Source organism: Ochotona curzoniae, unplaced genomic scaffold (assembly GCF_017591425.1).
Source record: "Ochotona curzoniae isolate NIBS_2020 unplaced genomic scaffold, NIBS_Ocur_1.0 scaffold_3171, whole genome shotgun sequence".
Taxonomy (NCBI): domain Eukaryota; kingdom Metazoa; phylum Chordata; class Mammalia; order Lagomorpha; family Ochotonidae; genus Ochotona; species Ochotona curzoniae.
The window spans coordinates 2,562,276-2,578,316 of NW_024467104.1; the positions used below are offsets into that span (position 1 = coordinate 2,562,276).

The following is a 16,041-nucleotide window of genomic DNA, read 5'->3' on the forward strand; positions in this document are numbered from 1 at the left end:
AGAAGCAATATATACAAATTAGAATATTCTTTACTACAAAAAACGAAATTCTGTCATTTGTAGTGAAGTGGTTGAGAGAAATAAGCCAGACACTGCAAGACAAACACTCTGCTTTTTCTTGCACATGTGGGAAGGAAAATCCAAAAGAAAGACATGGAAAGAACTGCCTGTGCATATGAGCTTTGCTGCAAAAACAGCACTTTCTCAAACTTTTGTTTCAAATATTTTCCCAGCAAGTTGATAGAAATTATATGCCACTATCATTTTCAATGATTCTGTGATTGACTTTGTGTGAGTAAAAGTATCTTTGTATTTGATTATGTACTTTACAATATTTGCCTAGTTTCTTCCGGGATTAGGTTTCTTTTTTCTTTTTCTTCACATTTTTGAATGTATTACTTGTTGGTGCCATTAAGAGTTTGCCCAAAAGTCAATTGAAAAAAAGAATTAGGAAAATGACTGCAATTGTGGACGAGGAATAAATACTCCAAAAATGTCAAACATGTGCTACCATTTCAAGCATATATAATTCTGTTTGTTCTTTTGAGCTCTGTGACATCCAACAGACCCTCAGTCTTCCCTTAGCCCCTCTTCAGTGGGTGTCAGAAGCCGCCTTACTAACAATAGCTTTCTTCAGTGCCCCTTTGATATCTTGATTCCTGAGTGTGTAAATCAAAGGGTTGAGTAAGGGCGTGATAAAGGTGTAGACCAGAGCGAGTTTTCGTTGTTCGTCTTCTGAGGTGCTGGAGCGCAAGTAGACTAGGCTGCAACATCCATACTGAATCAAGACCACAGTGAGGTGAGAGGAGCAGGTGGAGAATGCTCTGCTGCGGCCTTCTGCAGAGCGGATGCGGAGGATGGTGCGGGCGATGAACCCGTAGGAGATGCTGATAAGCAGGAAGGGGACAGTCAGCACGAGAATGCCCACGACATACAGGACACCCTGTTGCACGCGGATGTCAGCACAGGCCAGGCGCAGGACTGGAGGCACATCGCAGAGGAAGTGGTTAATCTCCCGGTGGCGTCCTCAGAAGGGTAGGGTGAAGATTAAGGTGGTGAGTTGTAGGGAGAGAAACAGGGCCAGGCCTATGGATGCCACCACCATCTGAACGCAAAGCTTGTGGGTCATGATGAGGGTGTAGTGCAGTGGGTGGCAGATGGCCACATAGCGATCATATGCCATCACTGCCAGCAGGAAACAGTCAATGCTGCCAAGAGTAACAAAGAAGAACATTTGGGCTCCACAGCCAGCCAGTGGAATGGGCTTCTGAGGCCCCCAAATGTTGGAAAGCATCAGGGGCACCACCACAGTGGTGTAGCACATTTCCAGGAAGGAGAGGTTGCAGAGGAAGAAGTACATGGGTGTGTGGAGGGAGCTGTGTGTGCAGACCACCCAGATGATGGCCGTGTTGCCGCAGAGGATCATGAGGTAGAGGAGGAGGAAGAGAAGGAAGAGAAGGACCTGGAGTTCCGGGACAGTGGTGAACACCCGGAAGACAAACTCGGTAGGACCGGATTGGTTGAGGACAGGTTTCCAAGCCAACATCTTCTTTGTTAAAAGATGAGAAGCAAGTAAACCCCTGAGCCTGATTGCTTTATTACCTGCATAAAAGAGATTTTAAATTTGATGTAAAATCACCTATTGGTATCCAGTGTTCAATTGTAACGCATGAATTCACAGTAGTTACCCTTATGTGGTTTTGCTTTAGAAATTTTTACCAATGGGGTGAATACCTTGAGGAAGTTACTGGTGAGATGTCTGTTGTTTTTAATTTGATATTAAAATCCCGTTGACAACAGCTAATACTTTCCTTGTGTTAAGTTAAACTAACGTGTTAACTGTGAATATTTTAAATCAGATATATGGATATGTTAGTCACATTTGTAATAAACTTTCTAATCAAAATGTAGCCCCTATGCATAGAAATTGATGGATCCCAAGTGGTCACCTTACTTTTTTTTGCAGATTAATTAAACAAATATGACCACTATTAAGGCATCAGAAATAGGAAAAATGCTAGTAACCTTCAAGTGTTTGTCATTTTTTCAAAGTTTTATTCTCCACTTCATGTAACCATTCTTCTACCCCTTTATATTAGCTTAAGAGTTTCACCTTATGCTCAATGGTACATATTGTAATTGGTTGTGGCATTAGGTCTGCAGGAGTTATTTCTGAAATTCGGCGTGGGAAGACTCTGTTCTTCCTATTTCTTAAATAGTATTATTTTGGCTGTACCGTGAGTTCTCTTTAAGTTTAGTTGCTTTGACTCCATTTATGAAAGCAGGCAAACAACTTTATATCTGGTCTTTTTTTTCCACATGTGAGGACACTTCGAATGATTCATGGAAAAATGGAATTAAAGGATCATCTTTCTACTCCATGAACATTTTGAAGCCCCTCCCCCCCAAGCCCTCTTCATGCATTTCGTCTCATATCAGTATTTCCTCAAAATTTGCAACCAGGAACCTAAAGATTTGGATTCTAATGGAAGTTCTGAATGAGTGAGGACTGACTCAAGCTGGAGGAAATGAAAATGGAGTTTTTGGAACTAAGAAAATAATAGCAAGGTAACTCAAAACGTAATAGCAGAGTTGAGCTATGCATCAGAACAATCAGAAGAAAAACTGGGAAGGAAAAATGTCAGCAAGTACCGTGTTGTTTGGATTGCAGTGTTAACACTAAAAAAGAGGGAAGAGAACAATTCTATAGACATTTAAGAAAAACAAACTGAAAAGAATTCTGTGCTCTTAGACTTACTGATTTCCATTTAACTTGTAACTTCATATGTATACGGTGCCAGAAATGTTGTCCTGAATACACTTAACACAAGCTCTGGAGACAGGTCAGATTCAGGCTGCTGTGACATTGCTTGCAAAACTGACCTCCAGTATTCGATTGCCAGTTCAAGCCCCAGCTGCTCTGCTTATGAAGAATCCCCCTGATAGCACGCCTTGGAAAGCAGCCACGATGGACCCTTGGAATCCTCATGGAAGACACAGAATTCTTGGCTCTTGGCTTCAGCCTGGCTTTGCAACTGCTTGCTTTGAGCCACTCCGGGGAGTGAAGCAGTGGATGTAGGAGATAATGAATATGCTAATTACACTGATTCGATCATACCACCTTGTATCTATATATTGAAATGTCACATTATACCCCTTAGTGTAAAACACTGTAAACCAAAAAATAAAAAAAGAATAGAAAAAGGTAACAAAAACAAAAGTAAAGTGACTAGGAAACAGAGTTTTTAATCTACAGCATCAGTTAGAATATGTTCATTTGCTCATTTGTTCATACTGCTCATAGCCCTGGCCCCGTTTCTTGAGGGATTATATCATTTTACTTTTTTTTTTTTTGCTGAATCTTTTATTTAGTAGGGCCATAAAGCCTTTGACTATAATGTACATCAAACGTTCTCTCAAAACAGTCAGTAAAATATTAAAAGAAGAATATGTCCTCCAAACAAGCAAAGTGAATGAATGAATGAACGATGATTAGCATATCAGTGAATAAATAACAAATTTTGAAGATCTGAACTTGTGTGATTCAGTAGACAAACACACTATGTTAGTGTTAATTGACTGAAACAGTGAGTGAATCAAGCACCATGTTGGAGTGACACGTGTATAGACCTTAAAGACATGGCAAATATAAGAGAAAGCACTTTGCAACCCTATATTTACAGCAGCAAAATCCACAATAGTGCAGAGGCGGAAACCACCCAGATGCTCATTGAAAGAGGAATGGATAAACAAACTGCTACATCTGCTCTATGGGATACTACACAGCCATTTAAAGGACCAAAATTCTACCATTTGCAACAAAATTGTCCCAACTGGAGACTATTATGCTCAATGAAATAAGCCAGTCCCAACAGGACAAATACTCTATCTTCTTTCTGACATAGGACAAACTACGCAAAGCAGAAAACAAGCAGATCTATAGGTTAAAAAATTACATACATTTATTCTCATAGATGAACGGTATAATGAAATCAGCATCCTGGGAAGTGAAGATGTATTGCAGTATGCATGTCTATGCCCAAATAAAAGGAAGCCTCCTAATGAAACAGTTAAATACACCTTGAAAATACAATGTCAGGTTTCCTAACTTTTCCTATACCTACAATGCCATGATTCACTTAAAGAGCAGAATGTTAAATCTGTAACTGTTACTAAAGGACTATATATTCTATTGTAATAATTTGGGGAAATACTGGGAGGGAAAATGGGAAGGGAGGAGTGCGAGGGAGGAACAGAGAATACCTATATCTACAAAAGTGTCTCATGGAAAATAATAAAAAAAGATACTGCAAACAATTAAAAACTATATGTTACATAAAAAATCAAAACCTTGGTTGTGGAGCACGGGGCAGAACACAGCAGTATGGGATCACTCACAGTAGCTAACCACTCTGTTACACTTGCTGCGTTATAAATTATTTCCTGCACTTTGCATCTATTAACTTGTCTCTTAACACCCTCTCTAAAGAGTTCTTACAGGCATTTTATAGACAAGGAAATGAAGGCATTCAGAGGGTGAGCAACAATCTCAAGATCACAAAGCTAGCACATGTTGGATTGGGATTTTAAACATGGGCAGGGTGGTTCCAGTGTTCTTTGTTTTAATTATTTTATTGTATTGCCTTTACTGTGGCTATTGGTCTCACTGTCTATACCATATAACTGTAGTGAATCTGTGTACAATACATCTAAGATACAATTACTTACGTCTTGGGCTTATGTAAGAATTGAATGGATTGTACTTGAAAATCCCTACAATAATATATATTAACTATGATCAGTCACAAAGGATTTCTTTCTCCTAATATGCCTTGAGGACAATGGGCTAATATATTTCCTAATGAATGCATATTTATGTAAAAAATATATATTATTGGTGATGGATTTAGGATTAGGATTCAAACTTTAAAAAAAATTTGAGGAAAACCAGAAGGGACTGTGAAGATGAACAGTTTTTTCAGGCTCAGAGTAAATAGTCAAACAAGCAAAGATAGAGTCTACAAGAATATTACTGCTCTTAATAAAATATAAAGGTATCCATAGAGCAGAAACGCACTAAGAAAACCAAATAGCAAACGAAGTTTCACAGCCAAATGAAAGAAACCCACTCATGAATTAATGAAAAAACCTATGAAAACTTACCATGAGAAAAATAATAGAAACTTTAAAAATGCCTAAAATATGTGCATAAAAATACAATCTCATTAATGTTCAAACAAATAAAATGAGATACTGTTCTCTGAGATTAATGGTGAGGTAAGGAGATAATTTGTGGAATTGTTTAACTTAAGTGGATATTCATTCCCGAATATATACGTAGTCAGTCAAAGTACAAATGGATGTAAAGTTTGTGGCATGCAGTTTGGTAATATATAATGAAATATGTGATGAAATGCATACATTCTGCTTTGCTATATTACATTTAAAAATTTAGTCTTATCAAGTGACCAGGTGTCTGCAATTACTGACTAATTTTTGATGTAATAGTTAAATATTGCCTCCATCCATCTTGGAAATTCAGTAAAATTGTCATCTCTTGTCTATATTCCTGATGAACAATGTCATTTCTATTTTTTATTTGTTGAACTCTTTTTTTAGTGGAGTCTAAAGCCCTTGACTAAAAGTAAATGAAAAATGTCACAATAAAAACAGAAAGAAAAAAAAAAGAAAAAGAAAGGAGGAAATATATCATTAGAAATATAGCAATGAACTACATAAAATCTGTTATCTTTATATTAAAAATGTAAACAAAACTGAAAAAATTATATCAACAAAATATTAATAATAGGAGGATACTAATTAATTGTGGTCTACTTATTAAGGGAACATCATGCCATAATGTAAAATGGTGCTGTAAACACAACCATAATATGATTGTGTGAAGGCTAATGAAGACTCAGCTTGGAAAAACATTACACGTGATTTAACTTAGCAAAATTTAAAGGTAATTTTGCCTGTTCTCGTAACAATACGTGTAAAGATATAAGCTGGTATGATTTCCTGCATTTATGGATTTTATAATAAACATGCCCAATTTTGCAACCAAATCATTATTTAAAAATTTTCTCTCACTTAACTTCAGAAAAATGTTCAAAATAGGTGGAAAAAAATTGAAGAGTGGAGTGTTGATGACATGAACTTCGAAGTCAGTTAGCCCTGGATTGGAGGGGGAGTACTGCACTTGATAATTGACTCTGCATAAGCATTGCTTGGCTCCCTATGGTGTGACTGCGGAATGGTAATATGGACCTATAAGGGGAATTTATGAAGATTGTTTCAAGTGTGCCATGCTCTGAGTCATAGCAATCATTCACTAAAATAAGTATGCTTACACCTCTTTTCTGATATGCTACAGTTCCATGAAATACTTACACTTCAGTTCTTATCTTTTGCAGAACAGACAGTCAGGTTTCTCTAAATTTTATCTCCTTAAGTTCTCCACTTGTTCTAATAAACCTAGAACAATGAAATAAAAAATAAAAAGAAGAATCTAACCAAAGAGGAAAGTTCAGTAAACTACATATCATAATTTATAATTAAAGCTGGGCTCAGGAAAATATTTTAAAATGATTGTGTTTTACTAACTCATGGACATCAAATGAGCCTCCCTGTACCCTACTGGGGGCAGCTGATATTTGGTACAAAACATGACATGTCTAATCTGTTGATACAGCAAGGCACACGGCATTGGGAGCCTGATGGCTCTCAGAGCAAGGGCAATGGCAAGGCGATTCAGCACATATTTCCAAAGGAAAGTTTTTGTTTTTTAAATATTATACAAATAAGAATTCATGTGTAAGAATTAATGTTTTCCTGTCCAGTGGTTATTATCTTCAAAGGCTTTTTAACTTCCTCTGGTGAATTTGTTAAATAACACTTGGATGTTATGTTTGGCTTCTTTTTGTAAGAGCAAAACATTTGAGATATTATGAGCTGAAATGAAGTGGCTAAAACAAATAATTACATTTTGTGATACAGGATTTGGTCAAAGTAGGAGCTTGTAAGGGCAAACTATGGTGCAGTAGAAGTGTGAAGTTCCTCCAACTTTTTAAAGATTTTATTTATTTATATTGGGAAGGTGGATATACACAGAGGAGAGTGACCACAATGACCAGAGCCGAGCCAATCTGAAGCCAGGAGCCAGGAGCTCTTCTGGGTCTCCCACGCGGGTGCAGGGTCCCATGGTCTTGAGCCATTCTCAACTGCCTTCCCAGGCCACAAGCAGGGAGCTGGACGGGAAGTGGGGCTGCTGGGACTAGAACCAGCAACCACATGGGATCCTGGCATGTGCAAGGTGAGGACATTAACCACTACACTATCGTGTCGGGCCCCATTTTCAAAATTCTTAACAAAATTTTCACTGAATTAGTTTTATATATACAGGCTTTCCTATTCTGGATCTCTATTATGCTATTGTAGGGTTGTAAGCAATATGCATTCAAAACATCATTTCTTTTCCATAATATCATTTTCTGACCATACAAAATGATCAGCTTAAAGATTAACTTGCTCCAGGTGTGTTCAATTTCAAGTTTCATCTGTGGTTGCCTTAACAGGTCCAGAAAAAAAAAAAAGATTTTGTGGGCCTTACGTGACACATGGAATAGATATTCCTTTGTATCTGGCACATCAGTTATAGGCTAATGAACTAAATTAATGCATGATAATATGAAATACATTTATATAAACAGTGTACATTTTCAACACACTTTTGAAAATGTTGGGAAAAATTCAAACTATGTAAAAACTTAGCTATAATTTCTATGTGTATAATTTATAAAGTATACATGAAATTAAACCTACAACTGGGAACTTCAGAAGAAATCAAAAGACAGAGTCTTCTCCTCTCATTCCTACTTGAAAAAACTAAGGTCCAGAGGGATTAAGGTTGGCTAATGGCACATCTCACACCAGCATTTGTGTTGTATTGGACTAGTTGGTGGGATTGGGGGGCACATATATGCCTTCAAACTCTCTTCATCTACGTTAGAAAGTATATGATTTAGCTGCTACAGTGCGAATAGTTGCTTCAGTGTGGACATGAAGTTCACAGAAGCGTGATTGTGAAACAAATCCCCAAGTTCAGCCTGGTACCTCTGGACGTAAGGAATGGAGGCAGTGTCCTCTTAAAATAATTTGGCAACACATTTTCTGTCCCAAATTACTTTACTGGTAGTTGCCACTGGACTGTAGCCAAGTTAGTTTCACCTTTGGCAGGTGTTTGATCTCTGAAACCTAAATATGCCATTTGTAGGTTTTTAGAATTCATGGCCAAAGTTATAAACCTCTGTGAAGCTCACTTTTATTTACAATGGATATAACACTGTTATATCAAATACTTATACTGACAGCTAAGTTGCAGAGCTATTTTCTCATTCTCTTTATTCCATTCTCTGCTGTAGCTCCACCATGTTTCCGTCAGTTGCTGCTAGTCTGTCTTTCACTGAAGTCTTTGTGCCATCCACTTCCTCCGCCTTGGACATCCTTCTCTATACTCCCTGATTACATGCAACCAAACGGTGGCATGTAAAAAAATTAAATCTATGATTGCTGACTTCATCTTTGTAAAGCATATGGCACACACACAAAATTTTGGAAAAGTCCCTGAGGAACAAACTCGTTAATCATGTTCTTTAAAAAATTGATTCTTCATGGTACCCCAGAAGTGAAAGTTTTGGTGATCAACTGAGCAAAATTCAAACTTTGTTTTTAGAGAGTCACATATCACCACTATAGTGTTTCTGTGGCTTTGCGGCAAAGCAATCTCATTTTGCATATGACAGTCCTCAACTCTACTGAAGCATAGAATGCATTTTTTTTATACTGCAGCATTAAACTGCATGTTATTAAATGATATTATGGAGAAAAGTGCGTCAATTCCTTCTGCCTTTGACCCTCCTCTTCCTCTTGCTCTCTGACAGCTTCCTACTTGTCTTTCAGCGCTCAGTCTGGATGGATGCATGGAAAGAACACTGGACAAAAAGGCAGATCTGATTAATTCTGGGTTTGTACAGATGAGGTGTATGGTACTGAAGAAGTTAATCATTAATCAAACCTGCCTTTTCTGTCCTTTTAAAAAGGAACAGTAATAACTATTCTGATCATTCATTGGTCCACCATCTTCTTTTGGTAATAATAAATTCCTCTCACATTGGAAAGTATTGCATAAGTATTTGTGCTTTAATTATATTTAGAAAGAAAATCAAGGTCCAAACAAGAATGTCTTAATATGCTTCCTTACCACCTTGATAATTGCTTTATTCCATTGAAGACCTAAGATAATGTCAATATATTCATTGGTGATGATAGGAACTCTATCAGCAAACCTTTGTCTAACTTCCCTTTACAGAATAAAAGGGGATGCAGGTCTGTGAATTTCATGTTGTGCTGCATCTCACAGAGAGAAGTAGTCAGTATACAGTACCCTGATGACATCCAGATGCTGCTATGGGAAAGTCTTGACACTGAGGAGAAAAAGCATCTCTTAAAAATCCGTGATGGACTGCGGTAGGGTGAGAAGAACTTCCTTTGAAGTTGAAGTAGAAAAGTTGAGAAACGCAGGTCCTGAAGAGAAGGAATATTGAATAGAAAACATACATCCAAATATTTATACACGGTCCAGTATTCTTTAATAGAGTCAAATTATTTGGTGTCCTTTAAGAAACATTTAAAATTAATGGATCCCTAAAGGTCAATTTCCCCAGTGATTTTCCTTTAACACCCAACAGGAGAGATTTTCTGAAACAGTGCATTGGTAAGTGCCTCTAAATTGCAGGAAGGAATGAAGATACCTGCCTGGGATCCCCAGACAGTCATTATCAACAATGACCTCCGCACGGAACAGGTGCCCTTTACTTAATCCAACTTGTTGAAATAATTTATTGAATTCCTACTATAAATTTTTTTTCTCAGTGTTTTATTAAAGATTTATTTATTTTTTATTGCAAAGTCAGATATACAGAGAGGAGGAGAAACAGAGAGGCAGATCTTCCATCCGATGATTCACTCCCCAAGCGGATGCAACAGCTAGAGCTGCACTGGTCCAAAGTCAGGAGCCTGGAACTTCCTCCGGGTCTCTCACATGGGTGCAGGGTCCCAAGGCTTTGGGCCAGTCCTTGATTGCTTTCCCAGGCTACAAGCAGGGAGCTGGATGGGAAGCAGGGCCACCAGGATTAGAATCGGGACCCATATGGGATCTCAGCACTTGTACAGTGAGGACTTTAGTGACTAGGCCACTACGCCGGACCCTCTCAGTGTTTTAAAACATCAGTGTAGAAAGGTAGAAATTTCATCTTCATAAATTACTTTCTTCAAGGGAGAAGGTGACAAGCAGAAAGCAAGAATAAGAACAAAAATTATTTTAAAGATTTACTTACTTTTATTTGAAATTCAGATTTACAGAGAGAAGGAGATAGGGAAAGATCTTCTATCTGCTGGCTCACTCCCCAAGTGGCTGCATTGGTCACAGTTGAGCTACTCCAAAGCCAGGAGCCAGGAGCTTCTTCTAGGCCTCTCATGTGGGTGCAGGGTCTCAAGGTTTTAGGCCATCCTCGACTGCTTTCCCCGGCCACAAGCAGGGAGCTGGAAGGGAAGTGGAGCAGCCAGGATAGAAACTGGCATACATATGGGATCCTGGGCACAAGCAAGGTGAAGACTTTAGCCACTAAACTACTCTGCCAAGCCTCAAAATATTAACTTTTAACAGTGTGCTAGACGTGTGAATGCTATAGAAAATGAACGAAACTGGGTAACAACTTGGGGAAGGCTTGGAGAGGGCGCGTCACCTGACAACTGTCATAGCTGAGTCGCTGTTTTAGACGGTGTTCTGAGAAGTTGGCTCTGAGACAGACGTTAGTGATCTGGGACATGACTTGTCAGATGCGAAAGGGGAAGGAATACGTTGTTAAAGCAGATGTAAAAGTGAGCCAAAAGGTCTCGCTGAAGCAAAATGAGCCTTTTGAATTTATTCATAGAGAGGGAAAGAAAAATCCAAAGTCCATGTGAGTGTAAACGACCTTCCCTGTGTATTCATGGTGATGGCTCACACAGAGATCCAGGCTGGTTCTGAGTGTGTGAATGAGAGTTTCATTTGCGGAATGAAGAGCAGTTGAATGTGTATGGAGGTTATATTAATATCTGCTTCCTTTTTCTTTAGATTCCTTGATGAAGCTGCAGTTTCTTGAGTCCAGCAAAACCAGCCATGACATGAGGGATCTTTGAAGGAACTCCTAGAACTATGAATGGATTCAAAATATTTCTGTCTCCCAAATAAACATCTGTTCATTCCATTTTCATTAAGTTTTTGAAGTCATCTTTTGCAATCCAGAACATTCTATAGCCAGGCAGGTCTGGAAGCTTCTGCATCCTGCCGGCAACTTCAAAATGGGAAAGTAGTGGTTCCCTACACATACTCACTCCCGAGAGGCCCTAGCAGGGGAGCTGATTGGATGAGTTGTCTCCTAGTTTAGAGATGGCTTTAAACTTGCGGACGTGTATGGAAGTGCTTTGAATACACACTATTCATGAAATTTAAAAAATATCTAGTAATTTCTGAAGGCAGTGACTCAAACATGTCTGTTTCTGTCTTCTATGTCTTAATTAGATTGCTTGTTCTTTTTGTTGTTGTTGTTGTTATTGGGTTTCTTGAACTCCTTATGTATTATATCCTGGATAACAATCCTTTACCAGTTGCATAATTCACAAATATTTTCTTCCAATCTGTCAGTTGCTCCTTTATTTATTTATTTTTTCCCCTAGGCAGAAGCTTCTTAGCTTGACGTTATTTTGTTTCTCTATTTTTGCCCTAATGTCCTGTGCTTCTAGGGTCTTATCCAAAAACTCTTCGCTTATGCCAATGTGTTGTAGCATTTCCTATAGTATGTTAGTAAATTATATATTTTATTCCACCTCCTTAGGTTCAAGTAATTTTTACAATTATCTTTGGTTCTTGTCTTTTATTCCCCCTGCCGTCCCCTATCAGTTTTCAGTTTCAGTAAAACTGATCTGGCTTCAGCTTTTAAAATATGATTTCATGTAACACACGAATACTTGCTTAAGTTGCGACAGCACTCGTAGATATCCAAAAGACTCTGATGTTCCCCTTCCTTCTGAAATAGCATTTTTAGGAAGAGTGATCCGTTTAAAATGCAAATCTGACAATGCTCAAATCCTCTCATCAAATCCCTTCTGTGGCTTTCCATCTCACTTTGCATAAAGTCAAAGTTCTTTCCACAATCTTCACTTTGTAACTTCTGACCTCATCCCACCACACCACCTCTGCTTTTTTACCCTAATTAGCTACCTCAAGCATTGCAGCCTCATTGCTGCTCTTTGAAGATCAATAGAGCATATGGATAGTGATTAAGTGCATGGACTGGGATGTTAAAATGCTTACATTTCAACCTTGACTGTAATACTTGCATTGTTACCTTGGCTAAATATTTAATCGCTATGTGTCAGTTTTCTTATCAGTAAGTAGCAGATGATAATATTTTCTTTCTATCTCTCTGTAGAAATAGAATGAATCAACCATATAGTTAATTGTTATCCCTTTCATGATTACTATAATGATCTCACCTCCACTGACATCACTACCTCTATCGTCATCACCATCACCAAGCATTAGCTGCCATAACCACCACCATCCTGTCACAACCATCCCCATCCCCATTGTTACCACTATATTTACCATGATGCAATGATCATCAGTTGCCATCATTAACTGTCACCATATGACTATCCTTCATCCTCTTCCATAGCATTGGACATACCAGTTACACACTCGGCTAGAGAAACTGTGCTTGCTCTTTGCTTTGGCTGAAATGGTCTTCTGGTAGGTGTCTATATACCTCGGTTGTGTGTGGCTTTCATATCGTTGTTTAATATTGCCTGCTTGAAGAATACTTCCCCTGTAACTTTATAAAGTAACACACCTGTACTCCACCCTTTTGCCTTTCTTCATTTTTCCTTATTTCATAATGTAGCAACTGTCAAGTTTTACAATTGTGATTTATTTTAATACATAAATATTTATTGTACCATGGTGTGAATATTTGTAGTGTCTACAACTGTGCCTGTACTTGAGAGGAGCACAGAAATTGTGCTAAATGTTTATTTGAATTGCTTATAAGTCCCTTTTGACTTTCACAGTCTTTTATATTCTGGGTGATTTGTCAATCTTGGCTTCATTTATACTGTTTCCTTTAAGTTGTTTTGTCAAATGTTTATGCTACCTATTAAGAACTTTAAAATTACAACTGGCATTTTGTGAAAAAAATTTATTTTATTTGAAAGAGCTACAGGGAGAGGATGAGACAGAGGGAGAGATTTTCCCTTCTGCTGGTATACTCCCCAGAATGTTGCAAACAGCTTGGGCTCAGCAAGATGAAGCCAGCAGCCAAGAGCTTTGTCTAGTTGCCCATGACCGTGCAGGGGTCTAAACATTGGACTATCTTCTGATGTGTTGTCCAGGTCATTAGCAAGGAGAATGATTGGAAATGGAATAGTTGGGACATGAACTGGCACACCATATGAGATGTGAATATCGCAAGAGGCAACTTTAGCCACTCTGCCACAATTTCAGCCCTAGAAATCACAGTCTTTAAATCCCTGCATGTGTTTGTTCTTTTCTGATAGTAATTCAAGATTACAGCATTGTTTCTTGGTTTCTGCTATTTTTCTGCACAATTTTATCTTTCATCATGTTAATTTAAAATGCTGTTTTATAATTTTTTTTTTACTTGTTTAAAACGTTCATGTGTTTCTATTATGATCTTTCCTTGGTTTCAAAGTCTTGCACAATATTCAGTCTCTTATTGCAGTGGATTTCTAATACTTGCAACTTTTGTCTGGTTGTTCATCTATTTCTGATTTTTCTTTGCAATATGATTTTGATTGAGTTGATTTCCCATTGTTTTGCCCATTCTCCTGGGATCCAAAATCCACGGAATGTAATGTCTGTGCTGACATATATATTTTATAAATCCTTGAGTCACTAGGTGACTTGAGTTTGTTACTGTTTATGTGAAGACCTTTCCTTCTAAGGGAAAAATCATTGTTTCTGAATCCACAGCTTTTATGTTCAGGGAGCACTATTCAGATCTTGATTCTGTGTGTGTAAGCTGGTTCCAGCACTACAGGACTAATACTAATGACTGAACATTGCCAATACAGATGCTCCCCACTTTCCCATCACTGTATTTATACATCACTCCTCCCATCGTGAGACAGAGTCTATCTGGTCCAGCCCAGAATAAAGAAAAAAAGGGATGGCTCTCTGTCTCACGTTGGCAAGAGATAATGCACACATGATCTAAAACTTGCTAGCACATGCAATAGAGAACTAATAGCTTCCAATTTGATTCTTTAGGTTCATAAGCTATGTAGAAAGAAGCTCGTAATGGATTGTAGATGGATGAAATCCAACGTGGAGAGAAAGACCAATCCATACCCAGGACTGGTGAGAGAAGGCTTCAGTGGAGAACTCACCCACAGCCAAAAGCACAGCTGAACTTGGAAAACCTGAACAGAAGAATCAGTTAACTAGATTTAGCCAAAGCATATATTCATGAGGATTAATACATGGTTACTGCAAAACATTAATTGTGGAATTAAAAAAAATATTTATGTGTTTGGAAGGCAGAGTTGAGACAGAGAGAGAGGGCGAGAGAGAGAGGGCAAGAGAGAGAATCTTTCAGCTATTGGTTCTTTTCCAAATGGCTGTAATGGCCAGAGTTGGACCAGGCATAAGCCAAGAGAGAGAAGCTTCCTCCATGTCTCTCTTAGAGTATCCCCACTGCTTTCTCACGTTACCTAAACGCTCTATCTGAAGTGGAGCAGCTGGGACTTGAACCTGAATCACATGACATGCTGGGGTTGCATGAAGCGGCTTAACTCATTATGCCACAATGCCAGTCTTAAGAATTGCTAGTTTTCTGACAGTGAAGTGTTGTATGGCTCACTTTAGGTCATTGGCAGGGACATTCCAGCTTGTTAACAGAGTTCCCAGCTTTAATGTCCATTCAAACTGAATTTCCGAGTTTTAAAGAATTTAAGATAGCTCAAAATATTTTAACCACATTTTAAAAATGTACTTTTTTTTTTATCAGTCATTTCCACGCGTTTGGGGAAATATTTATTTTAATGTTATTCCACGCTTTCGTGTAAAAAATGTTGTAATCTGAAATACGGTTTTCTCACTTTCAATCGTCTCCAATGGTTTATACTTTAGTAAATGTTAAAGAAAACAAATTCTGTAAGGTAAGTGCACATTTCCTTGTTGCCCCTGAAAAATGAACTGAGCAAAAATGACAGGGGTGTGAATTTTCACAGATTGACAAATGCCTGGAGAAAACTTCAGTTACCTTGTCTGTGTGACATTTACTACAGTGCTGTTCCTTTCTTTTCTCTATTTCATACATAATAAAGATCACGGTGAGAACAATTTACCTTACGTGTAAGACATCATGTGAAGAAAGCTATTTAATACTTAATCGACTCCATTACGCAGCTGTGTCATAATTTCCTTTTTTATTAAGGCTTCCATTTATCAAATATATAGAATGAAGCACAGCCAAATGTAAGTTAAAGTAAACTGGCTACAGGGCCCTTGACATTCCACAGATTTTTTTTTTTTGCCTTCCTATAAACTGCCTTTCCGGATGCATCATCAGGTAGTTATATAGGAAGTAGAGTAGCAAGGACTTGAGCAAGAATCTAATATAAAATTTAAAGACAAATAAACTATAAGTTATTAATATACAAAGTATAAAAAGATGCATTTTAAAATTATGCTGAGTGGTCTGGAATACAGTCGGAAAGCTGGCAAGACAGACCCTGCACTGGATAGGAGCCAGACATACAGTTGAATCTAGATTAAGAAGGGATTTTGTTGGAATGGAGATGATGCACTACCTCAGAATGTCGATCAGCTCAGAATTCGGGGAGGGGCATACGGGTGGTGTCATTAGAAACAAAGAGATGGCTCAAGGGTGTGTGCATTAATCCTGTGTTCTACTCATC

General features: G+C 38.1%; 1 protein-coding gene across 1 annotated transcript; it reads right to left on the reverse strand.

Moving 5' to 3' along the window:
* Window positions 1-592: 592 nt before the first annotated feature.
* LOC121172381 (olfactory receptor 10Q1) lies at window positions 593-1,546 on the reverse strand. Its single transcript, XM_041004244.1, is given in 1 exon segment — window positions 593-1,546. A coding segment is annotated over 1 exon segment (954 nt).
* Window positions 1,547-16,041: the final 14,495 nt, after the last annotated feature.